This window comes from Cupressus sempervirens, chromosome 5 (genome assembly GCF_028749045.1).
Source record: "Cupressus sempervirens isolate cs-2001-9-10 chromosome 5, ASM2874904v1, whole genome shotgun sequence".
Taxonomy (NCBI): Eukaryota; Viridiplantae; Streptophyta; class Pinopsida; order Cupressales; family Cupressaceae; genus Cupressus; species Cupressus sempervirens.
Window position 1 is genome coordinate 434783470 of NC_143122.1, and position 18462 is coordinate 434801931.

General features: G+C 36.1%; 1 protein-coding gene across 2 annotated transcripts in view; it reads left to right on the top strand.

Annotated features, from left to right (window-relative positions):
- Positions 1 to 15980: 15980 nt before the first annotated feature.
- The window catches only part of PDIL5-1 (PDI-like 5-1), a 42492-nt gene continuing 40010 nt past the window's right edge, over positions 15981 to 18462 (top strand). The window contains exon 1 of one of the 2 annotated variants that reach the window (XM_089831069.1): positions 15981 to 16311. In XM_089831069.1, coding sequence (XP_089687195.1) covers positions 16204 to 16311 — 108 coding nt within the window. In that variant the 5' untranslated portion in view covers positions 15981 to 16203. The remainder of the gene's footprint in view (positions 16312 to 18462) is intronic. The other variant, XR_016364738.1, reaches the window with a different exon arrangement.

Here is an 18462-nt window from a genome sequence, read left to right on the forward strand (position 1 = left end):
CAAATTGGCACTTGAAGGCCTGATTTGCAAGTTCGAGTATGGTCATCTTTTTATATTTGTAATTTTTTATTTAGATCTGTATTTAATTTCTCTGTATTTCCATCACAATATTTCTGTATATTTTTTAGAATTTTTTCAGCCTAGTTGGGCCAGCAGAGAATTTTTTTTTTGCACAAGTACTGGGCAATGACACCCCAACCTTGCACCTAGGCAATATTTTATTTAGTATTGCAGAGAATATTCTAATTTTTAGCCAAGACCTAGTGGCAGTACCTCTGCATTTCTCAATGAGTGTCATCTCACACCACGGTGGCTGCATAACATTTCACGGGCGACTTGTTTGCTTCTCTTTCAGTGAATTATGTTTTTAAACTCATTTGTATTATCTACACAGTGCATGTGGGATTTTTTATCCCACACTATCGGTAATTTGACCATTTTTCGGGCACCTTTTTAAGTATTCTGGCAACTCGGCAAAGATACTCCTGGCATCAAACTTCACACTGGCTCCAGTAGTGATAGAACATTCTAGCTCTCGCCAATCAACCTCCTCTCCGATGAAATTCTCGCTACTTTTTTTATTCTTGCCGTCTGATTGAAGCCTTTTTCAGCCAGTCCTCTAGCAATACGAAAACATGTTCCGCGACTATGATTCCAAATTCGGTGTCGCTATTTCATCCATGTGGCAAACAGAAAGGACACACAATGAAAAGTCCAAAACCCACGCGACAACATAGTAAGGCCACATGGTCCAATAAAATACCCGCCACCTATCATAACCAGCGAGGAGCCCAGTTGCCATGCGGTATAGGAACAAAGCACCACCTCAATAATAATATATGACATAGTGTTGACTAAGAAAACTAGATGTGTTAGACACATGAGCTGCCAATAGAGCACAACCACATCAACCTTTCGCTAGCTCAACAACACCTCAAACATTTGTACACTGACACGTGTCAATTTTGTACGGTCCAATCAATGTGCCACATCACCCGGGGTGGATTTTTTTTACACTGTGTTAAATTTGACAGTCGTATGACTGTCATTCCCAAGCATTTTTAAACTGTTACAATGATCGATTGACCATCAAACTTAAGCTTGCAGTTTTTTGCCAAGACCCCTCTCCAAACGCAGTTTTGATTTGGTAGCCTGACTTTGAGAGGCCATTACTCAGTCATCTAGACTCCAAATTAGGTGTAATTTTTTTGATTTTGGGTATAATTTCCTCAACTTTTTAGTAGTAGTCTTCTTTTCTAGTTTTGGCCAAGGATTTGTTAGAAATTGCATCTTTTGGTGACTATACTTGTCCAATCTTGCATTACTTGAAACACTGTACGGGCTCATCTAGACACATTTTCAGGTTCCATTTTTTTTGAAAGTGCATTATTTTTCATCTACTTTCCATATCTGCAATCAGAATATAGGGTTGTATGGACAAAAATCTTGCTTTCAGACTTAGGACCTTTTCTACATTATAATGCTTTGATTACTTTCCAAAATTGTTGTATATCTAAGCTACAATGCTTAGTTCCAAATTTAGGCCTCAAAAGGTAGTTGTAAAAAGCAAAATCAAAAGTCCACTTTGTACATTTTGACAAGTGGCCTATTGTACACCCACTACATATAAAGTGCCAAAAGCATCTTTTTTGGGGGGGTCTTTTGATTGAGTGAAAAGGGGGGGGGGGGGGTGTATTGTGTTTTTTGTGTCTCTCTTGTGTGCTCTTTTCATTTTCTACATCATGAGTTCACCTAAATATCCACTTCTAACTTCACACAATTATTCTACATGGAAAGATATTGCATGGAGTAGATTAATGGAAAAAGGTTTAAGTCTTTATGTTGATGGTACAATTCCCAAACTCATTGATGCTATAGCACTCATTGATTAGCAAAAACAAGACCAACGGGCTTTAGGAATTATCAGGAATTGTGTACCTAGAGATCTCTTCTTTCACATTTCCAATTTCAAGGAATCCAAACTTGCATGGGATAAACTTGAAGCATTGTATGGTAAGGTGGATGAGGAAAAGGGATTTTAGATTGAGGATGATCTACTTCTATTGGATCCAAAGAGCTTTGACATAATTCAAGATTACATCAACAAAGCCAATGAGTTTAAGGCACTACTTAAAGATTGTGGAAATCCCATGAAGGATGAAAAGTTGATTCATCATATCCTGAAGAGACTACCTTCATAGTATGCTTCCTTTGTTTTGAGTTATAATACTCACAGGTTAACCATGGGAAGTGCTTTTCAAAAGCCTACATTTGATGCATTTGTACACATGTTGATTTTTGAACAATCTCACTTGATAGATATGGGACTTCTCACGTCATCAAAGACCAAAGCATTGGTGGCTAGTAATGAGAACCATTCAAGTCAAAGTGGAAGAAGTTCTAACAACAACAAAAAAAGCAGTGGAAGCAAAAATCACAATCTGAGACACAACAATCCTCCTCACAATAAGACAATTCTTCTTCCAACAAGAAGGGAAGTAATGAAAAGAAGGATACAAATTTTTGTGCATATTGCAAGAAACTGAATTATAATGAGCATCATTGCAAGATTAAGAGAATCGATGAGTTGGAAAACCTACTCAAGAAGAATAAAATTCAAGTGCCAGGTACTTCCAAGGATTCAACTCCACCCACTTCAAAGGGAAAAGGGAAAAAACTTATGGCAAACACAATTTCTTCATCAGAATGGATTCTTGACTCAAGTGCCTCCTATCAGATGGGTACTTCAAAGGGAGACTTTTCTTCATTGAAGCAGTCACAGGTATCACACATCTTTGTGAGAGATGATACTAAAATGGAAGTTGAAGGGAAAGGATATGTGGAAATGGAAAATGAGGAATTCAAAGACGTTCTCTATGTTCCAAGCCTTAGCTCTAATCTCCTCTCAATTTACCAAATCACTCGCCTTGGAGATGGCAACAAAGTTGAGTTCCTTCCAGATTCAGTGATGGTGCACAGTCTAAATGATGATTCATTGGTTATAGTGGGGAAAGTCAATCATGACAAGAGGCTTTATTCCTTCTCCCACTTTGTGCCTAAGTCTCCTTCACATGCCTTGTTAACTCAATCTAATTCACAGATCAAACTATGGCATGAGCAGTTTGGTCATCTTACCTTTCACTATCTTCAACAACTTTGTTGCAAAAGCATGGTCAAAGGTTTACCTAACATCAACTTTTCTAAGGGTGAGTGTTCATCATGTTCAATGGATATGCATATCAAGGAGAAGTATGATAAAGGGAAGTCATCAAGAGCATCAGTTGTTCTTCAGTTGGTTCACATGGATTTAGCAGGACCTTTTGTAGTGACATCAGTTAACCAAGGTCACTACATCCTTACTTTTATTGATGACTTTTCATGTTACACATAGGTCTATTTTCTTCATCACAAGAATGAAGTGTTGGACAAGTTTCTAGCCTTTGAGGCTCATGTTGAACAGAAATTCAGGAAGGCCATCAAGGTTCTTTGGATGGACAATAAAAGCAGATATGTGGCCAGAAGACTTAAAGACTTTTGCAAACTTGAGGGAATTGATCTTCAGAATCCACCAGCATTCAGTCTGCACAAGACAAATGTTGTAGCACTAAGGATACAAACTCTTAAGTCCATGGCAAGTTGCATGATACAAGCCAAGTCTCTTGATCCAACACTTGAAGTCGAAGCTATAAGCAGTGTCACTCACATACTTAACATGTCTCCTTATAATGCCTTAGATGGAAAAACTCCTTTTGAGCCATGGTGCGATAGAAAACTAGTTGTGAGTCACTTCAAAGTCTTTGGTTGTCCAACATGGGCAAACATATCTTCCAGGGGATGCAAGGTGCCACAACCTAGGCCTTGTACTTTCATCAAATATGAAGACAATGGTAAGGCATACAGACTTATGGATCTTGAGACTCGTGAGATTTTTGTGGAGAAGGATGTACACTTTGAGGAAAGTTCACCCAGTTTATCCTTTAATCCTCTCCACACTTTATACACTGTGGAAACTAATAGTGACACCAGCGATAGTGCTTCAATAGATTCATATATGTGGAGTTCTATCGACATTTGCAACAAGAGGTCACAACATTAGTATAGTACACATGCATATATTGCCACAGTGATAGGTCCAACACAACAGGGTACACCTTGTCTTCCAGCTCCAGCAACAGGGGATGACTACATAACATACCTTTCAGGTTTGTTTGTGGAGTCATACATAGTAGACTTGGGGGACATCATCAATGATATACATCTTCTCTTTGATGATGACGATCCTTCTTCAATTGTTGCGAGGGCTCACTCTGACCCTCATGTCCATTCTTTACATGATCGATCTTTACAGGTTGACGTAATTGTGGATCCTTATGTACAATAGTTGTAGGAGGTCTCTTTATCTGTTGAGGAGATAGATGGTTCATTGGGACAGGTTCTATGAATATCCTTGTCAAATTTGCACTCATTCTTTTCAGGACTATTGGAAGGGGCGACCATCAGCATCGACATAGGGATAGTTGAGTAGGTTTCAGGGCCACCATACATCATTAGGATTCTTTCTACACATAGGGGAAGCATTTCACTTGTACCTTTGCCATTGTTTCTTCCAAAGGGGAGGAACATTATACAACACTCATGGACTAGCTTCTACCTAGGAGCAACTTTCACTAATCAACACTCTTCATTTGGTTCTTCTCATTCTTCACTTTTGTATGTACTTGATGTATGTCATAACGGGGGGGGGGGGGGTGTCTTGATTACTCCATCCATCCATGCATATTGTCTTTTCATCTCTCTTTTTGGGGAGGGTTTTTCCCATGAGGTTTTCCCTCTTTCTTTGCTTTATGAGAGATTGCATTTTATTATGTACATGGGTACCTAACATGGCCTAGTAGTCAGGACCCATTATGCATTTCATCCTAGTTTTTGTAAGCTTAAGGGCATTCCCCTAAGTTGCACTTAAGGGGGGGTTGTTGGTGTAAATACATATTTACTATTTACACTTACTTAAGTTTACTTAGGTTAATGCATTATTTTATTATTTATTTGGTGAGACACTTAGGAGTTTGTGTACTTTTATGAGTTGTCCTATTGACAACACAGAAGTAAGCAACTCTAATTCAGCATATGGTGTCCACAACACTGGATTTTGCATAAGTAATCAAGTTGTCATGTAGACAACACAATTATTCAAACTCCTACTTTAGCACATGGTGTCTACAAGATTATTTTGCATGCTACACCTTTGTAGACTTATCCTCTCATCATCGCACTTACTTTTGTGCTTAATGGAGGATAACCCATATCTAGTGGATATGTGCCTGGTTGTATGACTTATCATGTTCCTAATTCCTATGCATTCTAAAAGCATTCCAGAGGCCTTTATATACAAGCACTCCTAGTGTACTTTTACATTGAATCAAATACATATTGATATTTTGATCATACTCTTTCTGGTCTACTATTGTGCTTGTGCTTGAGTTCTTTGATCTTGGGTGAATTTTTTCCTAAGGCAAATTCTTACAAATATGGCTTCGACCTTTTATCGATAAAAAAAATAGTTTTATTTAGATTAAATTCAATTATTATTTAAATATTAAATATTATTAAATTTAGAATTTTAATAGTTTTTAAATTGTTTTCTTTAACAAGAAAGAGGACGCCTTTTATAATATCCTATAAAAATACTTATTCTTTTTATGAGTAAATAATAAAGGAATTATTATTGTGATCTAATGAAAACCTAGTTATTGAAAATCATGGATTATTTTAAATAACAACAACATGGGAATTTCACTAAGACCACACAGAACATAGAAAACTACGAACCACACAATATATATGAATGAAAACTCCAACTTTTATTTAAATAAAACTTCATGGAATTTTACATGCTTGTTTTAAATTTACTTTATGATGTTATTATTAAAAAGTAAAGTCCACCAAGATAACTGAGAGGGGGGGGGGGGAGGTGAATCAATTAAAATAACTCTCAATCTCTTTATTAAATTTGAAACATGTAAACAATAAATGCAATAACCAAAGAAAGATAACCATGCACAATAACACCAGATTTGTTAACTAGGGAAACCCTTGATTAGAGGGAAAACCTAGTGGGAATGATGCCTACAAGATGATGTACTGATATAAAGTTCCTTGTGAACGGATAGACCCTTTTAGGAGTCAATGAAATATAATCCATACATAGAGTCCTTGTTAGGAGATTATGACTCTATTAGGATTTGTGCCAACCCAGTGAGGAGTTAAAAGGAGGACAACTAAACTCACTACCCAAATAGCCTCAAAATAGCCTTCACTAGACAATCTTTTGGATAAGCATATCCAAGATCTAATCAGACTAAAAAATAACTCCTTTTCCAATATATTTCCTTTGAAGCTCATAGTAAATCCTCAACATCAATATCTGCTCTACTCATAGACAAATTCACATTCTAGTCCATATACACAATAACCATCCACACTGAATCTCATTGATCTACAAGTTCACATAGCAAAATGATTGCACTGATGATTACAACTAAGGGAAAAATAAGTATTGAGTTGGCCTTAAGGCTTTTCCAATTCACAATAATAATATAGGATAACATTAAGATGTTACAATACACATTGCATTAAAATTAATCTTTTTCTTTAGAGATATTTACAGTAGTCAACTCATAGGAAATATCTTTTGAATAGTCTTTGCCAAACCTCACAGAATGAACATCAGTCTTTTCCATGTGGAACGTAGCATCCTAAACATATCTCTGACCATCTTTTAAGCTCACTTAATCAAATTCCATCTCTTCTATAAGATATAATCAAATTACTAGTACACTCTTTCCAGAAACTGCTTTTGAAATTTGACTCCATAAAACATTGCATAACTCTGACATATCTTTGTATTTCTATTTGTGCTCATGAATGTAGCATCTCTATATATCACTAAATATACTCCTAACTATGCATAACCCAACTCGTTGACCATTGGCTGCACCAACTTCCTTTGCAACTTTAATAAACTTCACATAATAACACAAATGTTGACATAAATGACAAACATTTTCATGAATGCAACACATAAGTACTAAATCATATCTCTAGAAATGCTAACATATTATCCCATAGGAATATCATCAACATTCATGCTAACAGTTATGTCTTTATCTGGTGATGGGTTTTAGGAGATCCTTGTAGTTGGGCCAAACTAGGAATGTATACCAGAGGTGGGGTTTTGTGAGTATCGCCTTCTAGTGACTTGTGACAACATTGATTTTATATGTGGTTTTGTTATGAGATGCAGTTCTTCTATATAAAGCTCGTGTGTTGTGATTTTCTTGATGTATCCTTTGAGGTTTTGATCGGTCATCTATTGATGATTTATAGTTGCTCGGATAGAACTGATGTGATTATTCTAACTTTATGAGATGTACTTTTATGGGAAGTGGCTTGCAATGGAGGTCGAATCCCTAAAGATGCTGCCAGGATAAATCATTGTAAGTTGTATTAATAAGTAACAATAATTATATTAATGGGTTAAAAAGAATTAAAAAGAGTTAGTATGTTACCTCACCCATACCTTGAGTGCTAGTACAGGTTAGGACGGGAGTAGAGAGGATGCTTGGTTGTGACCTTGTCTAGTTAGTTTCCTTATTTCTATGAAAGGATTACTGATGTCATATAGAGTCACTAGGAGGCTAAAGTCTACAGAGACTACCAGGATAACCTTAGAGTTGGATCATGTGATGACACTTTCCCATATACATATTAGGTTTCCTACATGTCTTTTTTTGCCTCTAGGATTAGATATTACTTTCTGTACTTGGCACCCTTGATATAGAATGCTATCAGAATTCGTTTACCTAGATTCTTGTTATAACTTTCAAATTGTTTTAGATTAAGGTAAAAATAGGTTTTGAAGGGACCCAAAACCCTTTAACAAAAGATAAAGATCAACATTAAGCACCACTAGGATTTACAAGGACCTGAAACCTAAAGTTTACCACAAAAACAAAAAAGACCAAGTTTTATAGGGACCTGAAACCGCAAGAGTAAACCAAGTAGAAAACACATCCAGGTTTTACAAGGACCTGGAACCTAAAGTTTAATCAAAAAGCTTGAAATAAAAATAGAACTAGTAAAATAGCACAGACTAGCAACCATAACACCAACGACCATAACCATCACCTACAACAACTCTTTTATGATCTTCTCCACCTCCTTACTTGCCTCTGCAATACTCTAGATAATATCAACCATGGTAGAGTCAGGAACCCCAGGTGCCTCCGTAACATTTTTCCTCATGCTCTACCTAGTTCTCTTACTTGGTCCTCCTGGACTCTTCACCCCAATAATATCTATAGACATAATCTCCTCATTGCTTTTCTTTCCCAAACTGGTTGTCGTAACACATAAACTGGAAGTGACTAGCTCCATCCTTTGCCCACTATCCTTGATTAATTTACACAGTTATAGTTCATACTCCTAAAGTTTTTCAAGAATGTTACCAACTTGGTTTTCTAGATGGGCTCTCATAGCACGTTCGTGATCCAACTCTTTCTGAATATCCCCAACTTTTTTCTTAAGAACCATTATCTCGTTGTATAGCCAAGAATCACCTTGAAGGGATGCCTCAACTTTGAGCTTAGCAATGTGAAGGAAAGATAACTTCACTTGATGAGACTCATCTTTGCGTTCATCATCTACCATATTCGTAGAGTCAATAGTGGTATCCTCATTCTCCTTTATATTGACTTGGAGCTCGGTATTTGTGTCCTACTTCTGATTTGGCTTATCTTTATTATCCTTGCTCAAGTTGTGCTCTTTCATGACAAGGACTTTACCCTCATTATTCTTTTCAGTATCCATGTCCATTTTATCCTCACTAGAATTCCTTTTAGGAGGAGAAGAGTGGTCACTATGTTTCCCCTCTTCATCCCCTAAAGCTTTTGACCCTGCATTAGACTTAGTTTTCCTATCTTTACTATCCTCCACATTATCCTTGTCGGTAGACATGCCTCTACTCCTAGCATAACCATCCAAGTTGGAATCAAGGTTCCCCATTTTCGTTTTGGCATCATCTTCAGTAGAATTTTTAGAATCCGTAACTTCCTCCACATTTTTCTTTTTAATCTCCCTTTTACTGCCCCTTTTGGTACTCTTGTTATCACTAGTATCTTCCTCACTTTTAAATTTCTTTGAGTGAGGTTCATTACTAGTCACTTTCCACTTTTTCTCCACATTTGGAGAGGGTTTAACAACCTTATTTTTGTAGTAATTTTCAATGAGTAAAATTAAACCCTCATAGAGCATGAGTCGTGACTCCTTCTTCCTATGGGCTTGGGGACTTTTAATCAAAGAGTAATTCAAATAAAATGAGAAAGAGACTCTATCTTTGTCCCTAAAATGATTTAAGAACACAAAATGAAACTTGTGGACCCTCTTAGATCTATCATCAAGGATGAAATACTCATGAATGCACGATAAAACATCCCTCCAAATAACCTTAATCTGGCTCAAGTCATAGAAGTCACCACTCTTCTCCAGCCTTTTCTCCTCTTCATCACTTTTTGGAAATTTCTTGAAGGCAACATTTTGAATGTTGGTCTCCTTGCTAAATTTAAGTCCCACCATTAGAAGACCTGTAATCTCTATGATAAATTCCTCAAAAAGTTTCACAGTAACCCAATGCAATGTAACCCTATCTTGTATCCAATTTTTGAAAAAAATACTCTGTAATGTGGGGCATATACCCATGAAGTTTCTCAATATACATCATAAATTTCCCTTTTTGAAGTATATCCCACATAGCCGAATTCGCCTTCCATTCCTTGCAATTATTCGACTCTTGCTTTCTTGTTTCCCCTCCCATCTCGTATTCAACTCTATACTTGCAACTACTCTGAGAAGTAAAAATCAACAAGAAAAGTAAAGTGTATTTGACTTTCAAGAAACTCTTAACCCTGCATACGTGCCAAGTACAATCCATAATTTCACAAAGGTACCTCCTTGGGATACATAGATAATCCACCATAAACCCATCACTTCCCCTCATAAATTCCTCAATCTTGGGTGGTCTTTCCTTCAATAGCATGTGTCTTTTCATAATTAACAATTGTTGTCAGCTCAACTTCCTTGTTTAGGTCATCTTGCCATCTCAACTTTATTTCCCTATAGATTGCTTGATTTGTAGTCCCATCAGTAGCTCTGTTGCCCTCACAAAAAAAATGAGAAATAAAAACATTATCAAATTTTGTCATAAGGTTTTTTATTTCCATTAAACTTCCCTCAATACTCATAGTTACCAAACTCTTATTATTCAGCATGTTAATAATATTAAGGGAATCTCCTTCCAACCAAAAATTCTGAAATCCAGATTCCACAGCCATCCTCATAGTGGACAAAGCAGTCATAGCCTCAACTTTATGAGTAGTAGAATTGCCTATAGGTATTGCAGTGGCATCCACTACCCTGTCGTAGTGATCTCTCGAAATACCCCCACCTCTTGCTTTTCTAGGATTCCCTTTAGCCGAACCATCAAAATTACCTTTAATTCAACCCAAAGGTGGAGATTACCACTTTACATACTATCTTTGGTCATCTTGTTTTATCTTAGTAACTTTACCATTCATAGGTATACTTATTTGGGTTGCATCAAACAATTTCCTCTGAGATTTGAAGTCCTCTTTGATGGATCTGATAATATTTTGACCCAAAACCCAATCAGGAGTTTCCTTATTTCTAAAAATTCTATTGTTTCTCTCTTTCCAAATACCCCACCAAAGATGAGGAAGAGAAATCTTCCAAAGAAAACCTATATCTACATCCTTTGTGGGACATGTCCAGCTCTAAAAATATTGATTAGTGTTGTTATGTTGAACCCAATCAATATTCCAATAGTGAAGGAGATGACTCCAAACATTTTGACTGAACCTGCAGTTTAAAAAGAGGTGATTCCTATCTTCAGAATCCACCTTGCAAAGACAACAATTATTGACCAAATAAACCCCTCTTTTTTGCAAGTTATCTAGAGTCAGAATTTTATTTTGAAGCATAGTCCCAAAAAAGATATTGATTTTAGGAATAAGTCCTTTAATCCATGCTTTAGCCCATATTGAAGGATTTCCTTTCTCCTCAGATCTAAAAATAGAGGAGACCTTGAAGTATCCTCTAGGTTCAATCCCCCAAACCATAATATGCTCTTTTTGTGGATAAAGGCTATGACCATTCAAAGCCAATTGGATACTGGAAAAATCATGATTAATCTCAGTGATATTAACCCATTCACTACTAATCCAATAATTCTCCACAAAATCACCATAAGTTTGTTTATATATATCAACAAAAGTCCAATCCTCAAAATCCTCAATCAAGGGATGATCCAAGAGCCACTCATCATTCCAAAATCTGACTTTACTCCCATTACCCACTTTCCATTTACATCCTTTATTTAAAATATGTTTAGCTCCTTGGATCACATTCCAAATAGTAGAAGATGAAGGGATATTAGGGTAAGATAGAAAATCAGAAAAGGAAGGAGCCTCATAAAGGTACTTTTGTTTCCAAATGGAACTCCATTCCTTATTATCATGATAGAGTCTCCATCCTTGTTTAGCTAATAAGGCTTTATTCATACTTCTTATAGATCTAATACCCAATCCACCTTCCAGTTTGGGTTTACAGATCTTTTTCCAAGCTATCAAGGCCATCCTCTTCTTTTCCTTTGTTCCAAACTAAAGAAAATTCCTTTGAATTTTATCAATAGCATCTGCATATCTAGCTGGAATCCTGTAGAGGCTCAAAGCACAAGTAGGAATACTTTGAAGACAAGCTTTGAGAAGAGTAACTTTACCAGCTTGACTCATCATATTACCTTTCCACCCCGCAAGTTTCTTGTTGAATTTCTTAACAACATTATTTGTTATCCATTTGGGACTTGAGATTATCTCCTCTACATGGTGGGAGTGGATCGTTTAGGTTCTATGAGGTTGGGTGGTAGTGATTCTCGTACCATTAAGATATGATAGTTGGAAACCCTTGTTGGATGTACCTTGTGCAATAGTTCTATGCTTCTATTGTTATAAAGACTTGTGATAATGTTTTGTGGTCATATTATGGTATTATGTACTTTGGATATTTGAGATCCTATGGGATGTTGTATCTTATCATGATGTATATTATTTTAACATTTCATAACCGAGGACATGTGTAGAGGATGAGTATGCATTTTGGTTATGCCATGTGGCATCTTATGTACTTTGTATATTCTTTCATGTGATTTTGTACATGTAGTTATTCTATGACATGAACTTTGTTTATTTATCAATCTTAAATTTAATAAAACTTATGTGTGTGATTCAACGTTATGAAACCCTTAAGAGATGCAATTGTTATTGTATTGCTTATGTATGTATGCAATGTGTATTTGAGTTGTTGCTTCTTCTTTATTATCTCTTTGATTTTTTTAATCTTTCAAAAAAAAGTTGTTTACCAAAATTAGTATAATTAGATGTTAATTTCTCTTGGGTTCTCTAGCAGGGTGTTACACTCCATCTTTAAGGCCATGATGTCTTCTTGGAAGGGAAAATAATCGAAATAAAAATAAATTCAATCAAAATTATGCATATCAGAATTAAGGGATAGAACATCCGAGAAAAAAGTAAATTATTGAAGGAAGGTGCTCAAGGGTCTAGTTACTTGTTTAACATTATAAGACAAAAACAAAAGAGAGAAATGATTTAAGAGATCACCCTATATGGTGATCTTACAAATAATCCAGAAGATAAAATTGGCAAAGCTTTCTATAATCTCTATAGATTCCTATTTACTTTAGAGCACAAAAAAGAAAATGTGCTTAAGTAGGAGCAATGTATGATGTTTATTCCTAGAAGAATATTCAAATAGGATAATTGCATGTTGTCTAGGGAGTTATGTATCGGGGAAATTGAAATCACCATTAAATCCCTAGCTAATGCCATGTCCCTGGGTTTGGATGCCTTGCAAAATTCTATAAGGAAAATATTGATTTGATTGGCCAATAATTAATGGATGTGTATATTGAGGCATATTAGAGAGGCACTCTTCAGCCAAACATAAATCATGAGGTAATCAAACTCCTTCCTAAATAGGGGGAGATAAAATTGGTCAAGAATTGGAGACCAATTGCACTCCTCAACTTGTCTTATAAGATAATTACTACGATCCTTGCTAGGAGAATCATAGGAGTTTTGGGAAATTATATTTGTTGTGCAAAATGGTTTTATTAAAGAGAGATACATTTTAGAGAATTTGATTACTAGTTGGAAAGCTATGCATTAGGCTAAGAAAGATGGGTAGGATTTTCCTATGGTAGAATCGAGTGCCTCTTTGTGATTAGTATGATGATGGACTTTATCTTCCCCCTTTCTTTTGTAAATGGATTGAAATATTGTTTCATGATTCTCCCACTATGATAGATGTTAATGGAACATTGGTTGAACCCATTCAACTTCAGAGAACATCTAGGTGGGGAGGCCCTATTGCCCCTTCCTTATTTATTATTGCAATAGTTGAGTTAGGACCATTGATTAAAGGGATTAGTTTGCCTTATAATAACACATTCCTCGATGCTTAATAATGTTATGACATTTCTCTTCTTCCTGTGCTTAGCGAGGCCAAATTCAATGATGTCCTAAATAAATTAGATTTTTCTTATCTTGCATGTGGTGCTAAGGTGGCTCCCTAGAAGCATGCTATGATTGGGTGGTCTAAGAATCCTCCATACTAGCTTGTTGAGAAAGGGTGGGGTTGGATTGAGCCTTTAAATGTAGTCAAGTACATTGGAACCCCCCTTTGCTATTTTCCCTTCTTTAAAAGATACATGGGACTGGATGTTTCCTAAGGTTGAAAAGAAGAACCTTAAATAGTAGACTCATCTCCTCTTCTAATCTAGGAGGGTCTAGATTGTCCAAAAAGTCTTATCTTCTCATACCGTTTAGTATTGTTCTACATGGTTTTTTTGTAACTACCAAGTGAATAAATTGTAAATGATACTAAGAGGTTTTTTTATGGTCAGATGGATAGGAGAGTAAAAAGAGACATATTGTGTCTTGTGATTAATGCTACAGACCTAAGGAACATGGTGGATTGGGTCTCTAGGACCTAAAAACTCATTGGATTTCTAAATCCACCAATAGTAATGAGCCATGGAAGGTGACGACAATTTTTATATATTTTTGATCGAAACCTAAGAAAGGAAAGAACTAGTCTAACTTGGGGTTCTACGACATGTTATTGAGAGGGCTCAATGTTAAGACATTTGATTATGTTTCTTTCTTCTCACTATGGAAAGCTTAGTCACAAGTGAGGAAATTTTGAATCGGTAGACATGCGTGTGGGAAATCTCCTAGTTATGTGGTTATTGATAGATCAATACAGGGGGTTGTCCTCAATCATAAACCACTTTCTCTTACACAATGTTGTTATGCTAGAATATGGCAATCAACAAGCATCTCTTTAATTGGTGATATCCTTATCGATAACCATCTTGATTTGTGGGAGGAACTTTGTTCTAAGTTTAACATTCACCATTTTCACAAGAAGACATATACTTTGATTTGTAACTCTATTGACACATTCTTTCCTAACAAGATCATGACTTCTGAGCAGTTTATTGATTAGTTGAAGTGGGTTGATAAAAAATCTTTTCTTGGCATTAATTCTAAGAAAATTTGTTTGATAATCAAAGATGGTTCAAAGATCATACAATGGATAAATTAGTCACGGGGTTATAGTTGGTCAAAGTCCAAGTGGTCCTTAGTTCATAACTATTTTTGGAAAACCTTGGTGAACCTAAAAATAAGTGTTTTGTGTGGGAAATTTTGCTTAAGAGAGTTGCTGTTGGGGATGTTTTATCTTCATTGGGAATGTCTCCCCATGTGTGCCCTATTTCCTCTGCCACTAAGTCTATTTCACATGTTTTCTTTGAATGCCCTTTTGCTTCTCTGATATGGTCTTTGTTTGCATGGTCCCGTGTTGGATGGAATACCTGACCCAATCTTTCCTGATTTGAAGTCCTTACTACTTTTATAGATTATTTTGATGATCAACTTAATGCAATTTTTTTTTTCTAAGTTGTTAGGTTTTATGGTTTCTATGGTCCAAGAGGAACGATGATGTCTTTCGTGGATCAAGGAGGGTTCTTACCAAGTTTAATCCTAAACTCACCTTCTTATAGATTATGATACATGTTTCTATAGTGTCAGAGATCCCAACGAGTACATTTAACACTTTAGTACGTGAAGGTATGCTGTTGATATACAAGGCAAATATGAAGTCTGATCATTTCTTTGACACTTGTAAAGATATGTTGGATAAGGAGGAATTGAATGTAGTTGAAGAATTTATGAACATTACCAAAGAAGAGGTTGATGCAATAAATAAAGAACCTAAATAAGCATAAAAGGGATCGATATGCTGTTCCTGAGATAGACCCCCATTGGGGAGATTTGAGTTTGACATAATTGAAATGAGCAACAATATTATTGCCTCATGGGATAAAGTTTAAATTTGCTAATAATTTATAGCTTTCACACTTTCTCTATCTAGTAATTTTGTATTGTAATATGAATCATGCTTAATGGTTGATATATGGTTGATGGTTATTTTCGTAAATAGAAAACTTTTTGAAATTCCTTGATAGTTAATTAGTTTTTTTGAATTAATATTACAATGATATAAATATTTTGTAAACTATATTTAATAAAGAGTACGAGGTAGTCCCATATCACTGTCACCATACATAAACCCAAAAACTATGGCATAGTGTCGTCGACTATAAAACTACCTTCCCTTTTTTTTTTTAAGTAAAAAAGAATATTCTCCATCATATATCTTCAATTTTTTAATTTTACAATATTTATTGCTCTTTATTCCTTTTTACTTAATATCGTTTAGTTACAAAATGCAATTGTTAAGCCTTCCCCCCTTAATTTTTGTAATGGGATAATTAATCGTAAACCATAACTTTTTCTACAATCTAAGACTTCTGATCCATTTGATGCAAAGTGGCGCTTCTTATAAATTATTTTAATTTTTTTGGTTTAAGTTTCCCTGGCGGATGCATTTGGATCCAAATTTTTTTTCACGGGATAGCGAAACACCGTTTGGCTGGGATCCTAAAAGGAAAAAAGTTTAAACTGTTTCTGTGCTCCTCATATACACCTAATGGTGAACTCAGAGCGCATTTTTTGCATCTTCCTCCTTGCAGTCGGAGGCATTTACTCAGCCAGGGCTGACGTTATCCATCTTAATTCTGACACTTTCACAGACAAGGTAGGATTCTTTTCTTCTTGCGCAGTTTCTTATTGCAATAGTTACTCTTTCACTACATCTTTGAACATTGGACTTCGATGTATAACATATTCCCGAGAGTTTCTGGGATCTGGGCATTAATTGACGGAGAATTGTTCAATGCGCACTAGTTGTTCAAATTATTTGCTTCGTTTGGAGAGAAATAAAATAAATCTGGGATAGGATTACCTTCAAAATGGCTACCTTGGAACTACTAATTAAATCGAGCTTTACTGTAGATGCTTGGAAGTATCTTGTATTGTAGGTTTGCAATGGGGCACATCTATGTCCGAATGAAATTTGCCCGATTTTAGTTTTAATTGGTATCATTACTTTGTCAATCACCTCCTCCTGAACACTGCAAGGGGGATATTTTTGGTTTACATGCCCCGATTGACGGTATGTATTTTACCTCAAGGCACCCGGCTTTTGCGCCTGTCCTTATCAATTGGGATACACCATAAGCTTATACTTTCTGTGCCTTGTCTAAAAGGATGCGGAATATTGTATTGAGACACATCAGGTTAAGCGTGCCATCTTGCACTAAGGTTCATAAGTTTAAGCATGCCATATTGCATTAGGGCTCATAAGTTTATGCTTGCTGCACCCAAAGTGAAATGCTTTATTAACACCTCCCAAAATTGCATTTTGTTTATGACTCAAATCTTGCACCTGGTCTGGTCAATTTAAGCCCGTTGTATTAATTAATTCTTGCAACCGGCCTTTTCAATTAAGGCCCAGTATGTTACTTAGTTCTTGCACCGGGCCTTATCAATTGTAGCATGTTGTATCACAGAAAGTCTGCATGTGAACATGGCTGGGAATCTGATATGGGTTTCTGCTATGAAAGTTGAATTGGCTTACTTCTTTAGCATGGCCCGCTTAACTTATTTCTGAATAGTTGTTTTGTGACTCCAATGTTGTGTCTTTGTGACCAGAGTAGTTTAGGATAAAAGAGGAAAGAAGGGTTCCCTTTGAGCTGTTTGCAGGCTACTTAGTCATCAACTGCAGTAACTCTTTTTTCAGGTTTGTAATGTTCTTACAGAAGGGAAGAACTGTGTTACAAAAACCTGAATTCAGAGGCTGAGTTAAGATGAAATATTGGAAGGAAGTATGGAAGGGATGAAATTTTCAGTTTTGGTTAATAGTAACCATGCTAATGACTTGCCACTTAGATTAGTCTCTTATGGTATTTTCTTCTTGTTAGACAGCGATTTACGATTACAAGTGTAACAGGCATCTTGGGTGCAACAAGCAGTTTTAAAGAATGATACTTCCTTATCTTACAGGGTTAAATCACTTTTTTTTCCCACAGCTATGACACTGGATTGTGTGGAGCCGGGTGCAATCCAGGTCTGGGTTTGCCCCTGGGTACATCTAGGTGTTGGGCCAGGTGTCCAGATTTGCTGGGGTTCGGAACAGCAGATCCAGGTGCCTGGGTGGAATCTTGGGCAAACCTGGGCCAATCAAGTTCATTTCAAACCATATTTTCCTAATTTCTACCATTTATCATCCTCATTAATGTTGTTTTGAAAAGACAAATCAGTTTTAGCACTCTTTGTACTGTCTTCTGCAAGTCTTTCTGCAAAAACAAGCTCATCAGCCTTTTAGTAGTTGGAGAATTCAGGACGTGTTGATAATTCAAAGTGTGGAATATCTACCTGGATCACAAATCAGACTCATGTAAGAGCTGAGTATTCTTGTTCTCTGATATGGTTTTGTATGATGGGTTTGTAGGTTTCCCATTTTGACTGCATATATATATGCATATGCATATACATATACATATACATGTACATACACATATACACATACATGTACACATACACGTATGCATACACATATGCATATACATATACATTTACATATACCCATGGAGAATGGGTCTGGAGGTGGGGCCTATTTTGGAAGAAAGAGATATTATTATTCTCGTAGAAACTCATGAGCGCAATGGTTGCAAAGTACCAGTTTTTGAAGGTTACAAAAAAATTCAGTCTGGAATAAAGGAAATGATACAGGTAAAGGGCATGGTGGGATTACGGTGCTACTTCGTGAGAGGTGGTATGGTATTGTTAAATTTGAGAAAGAGGACCCAAATAAACAGTATATATTTGGCTGCAAATATCAGTGAAC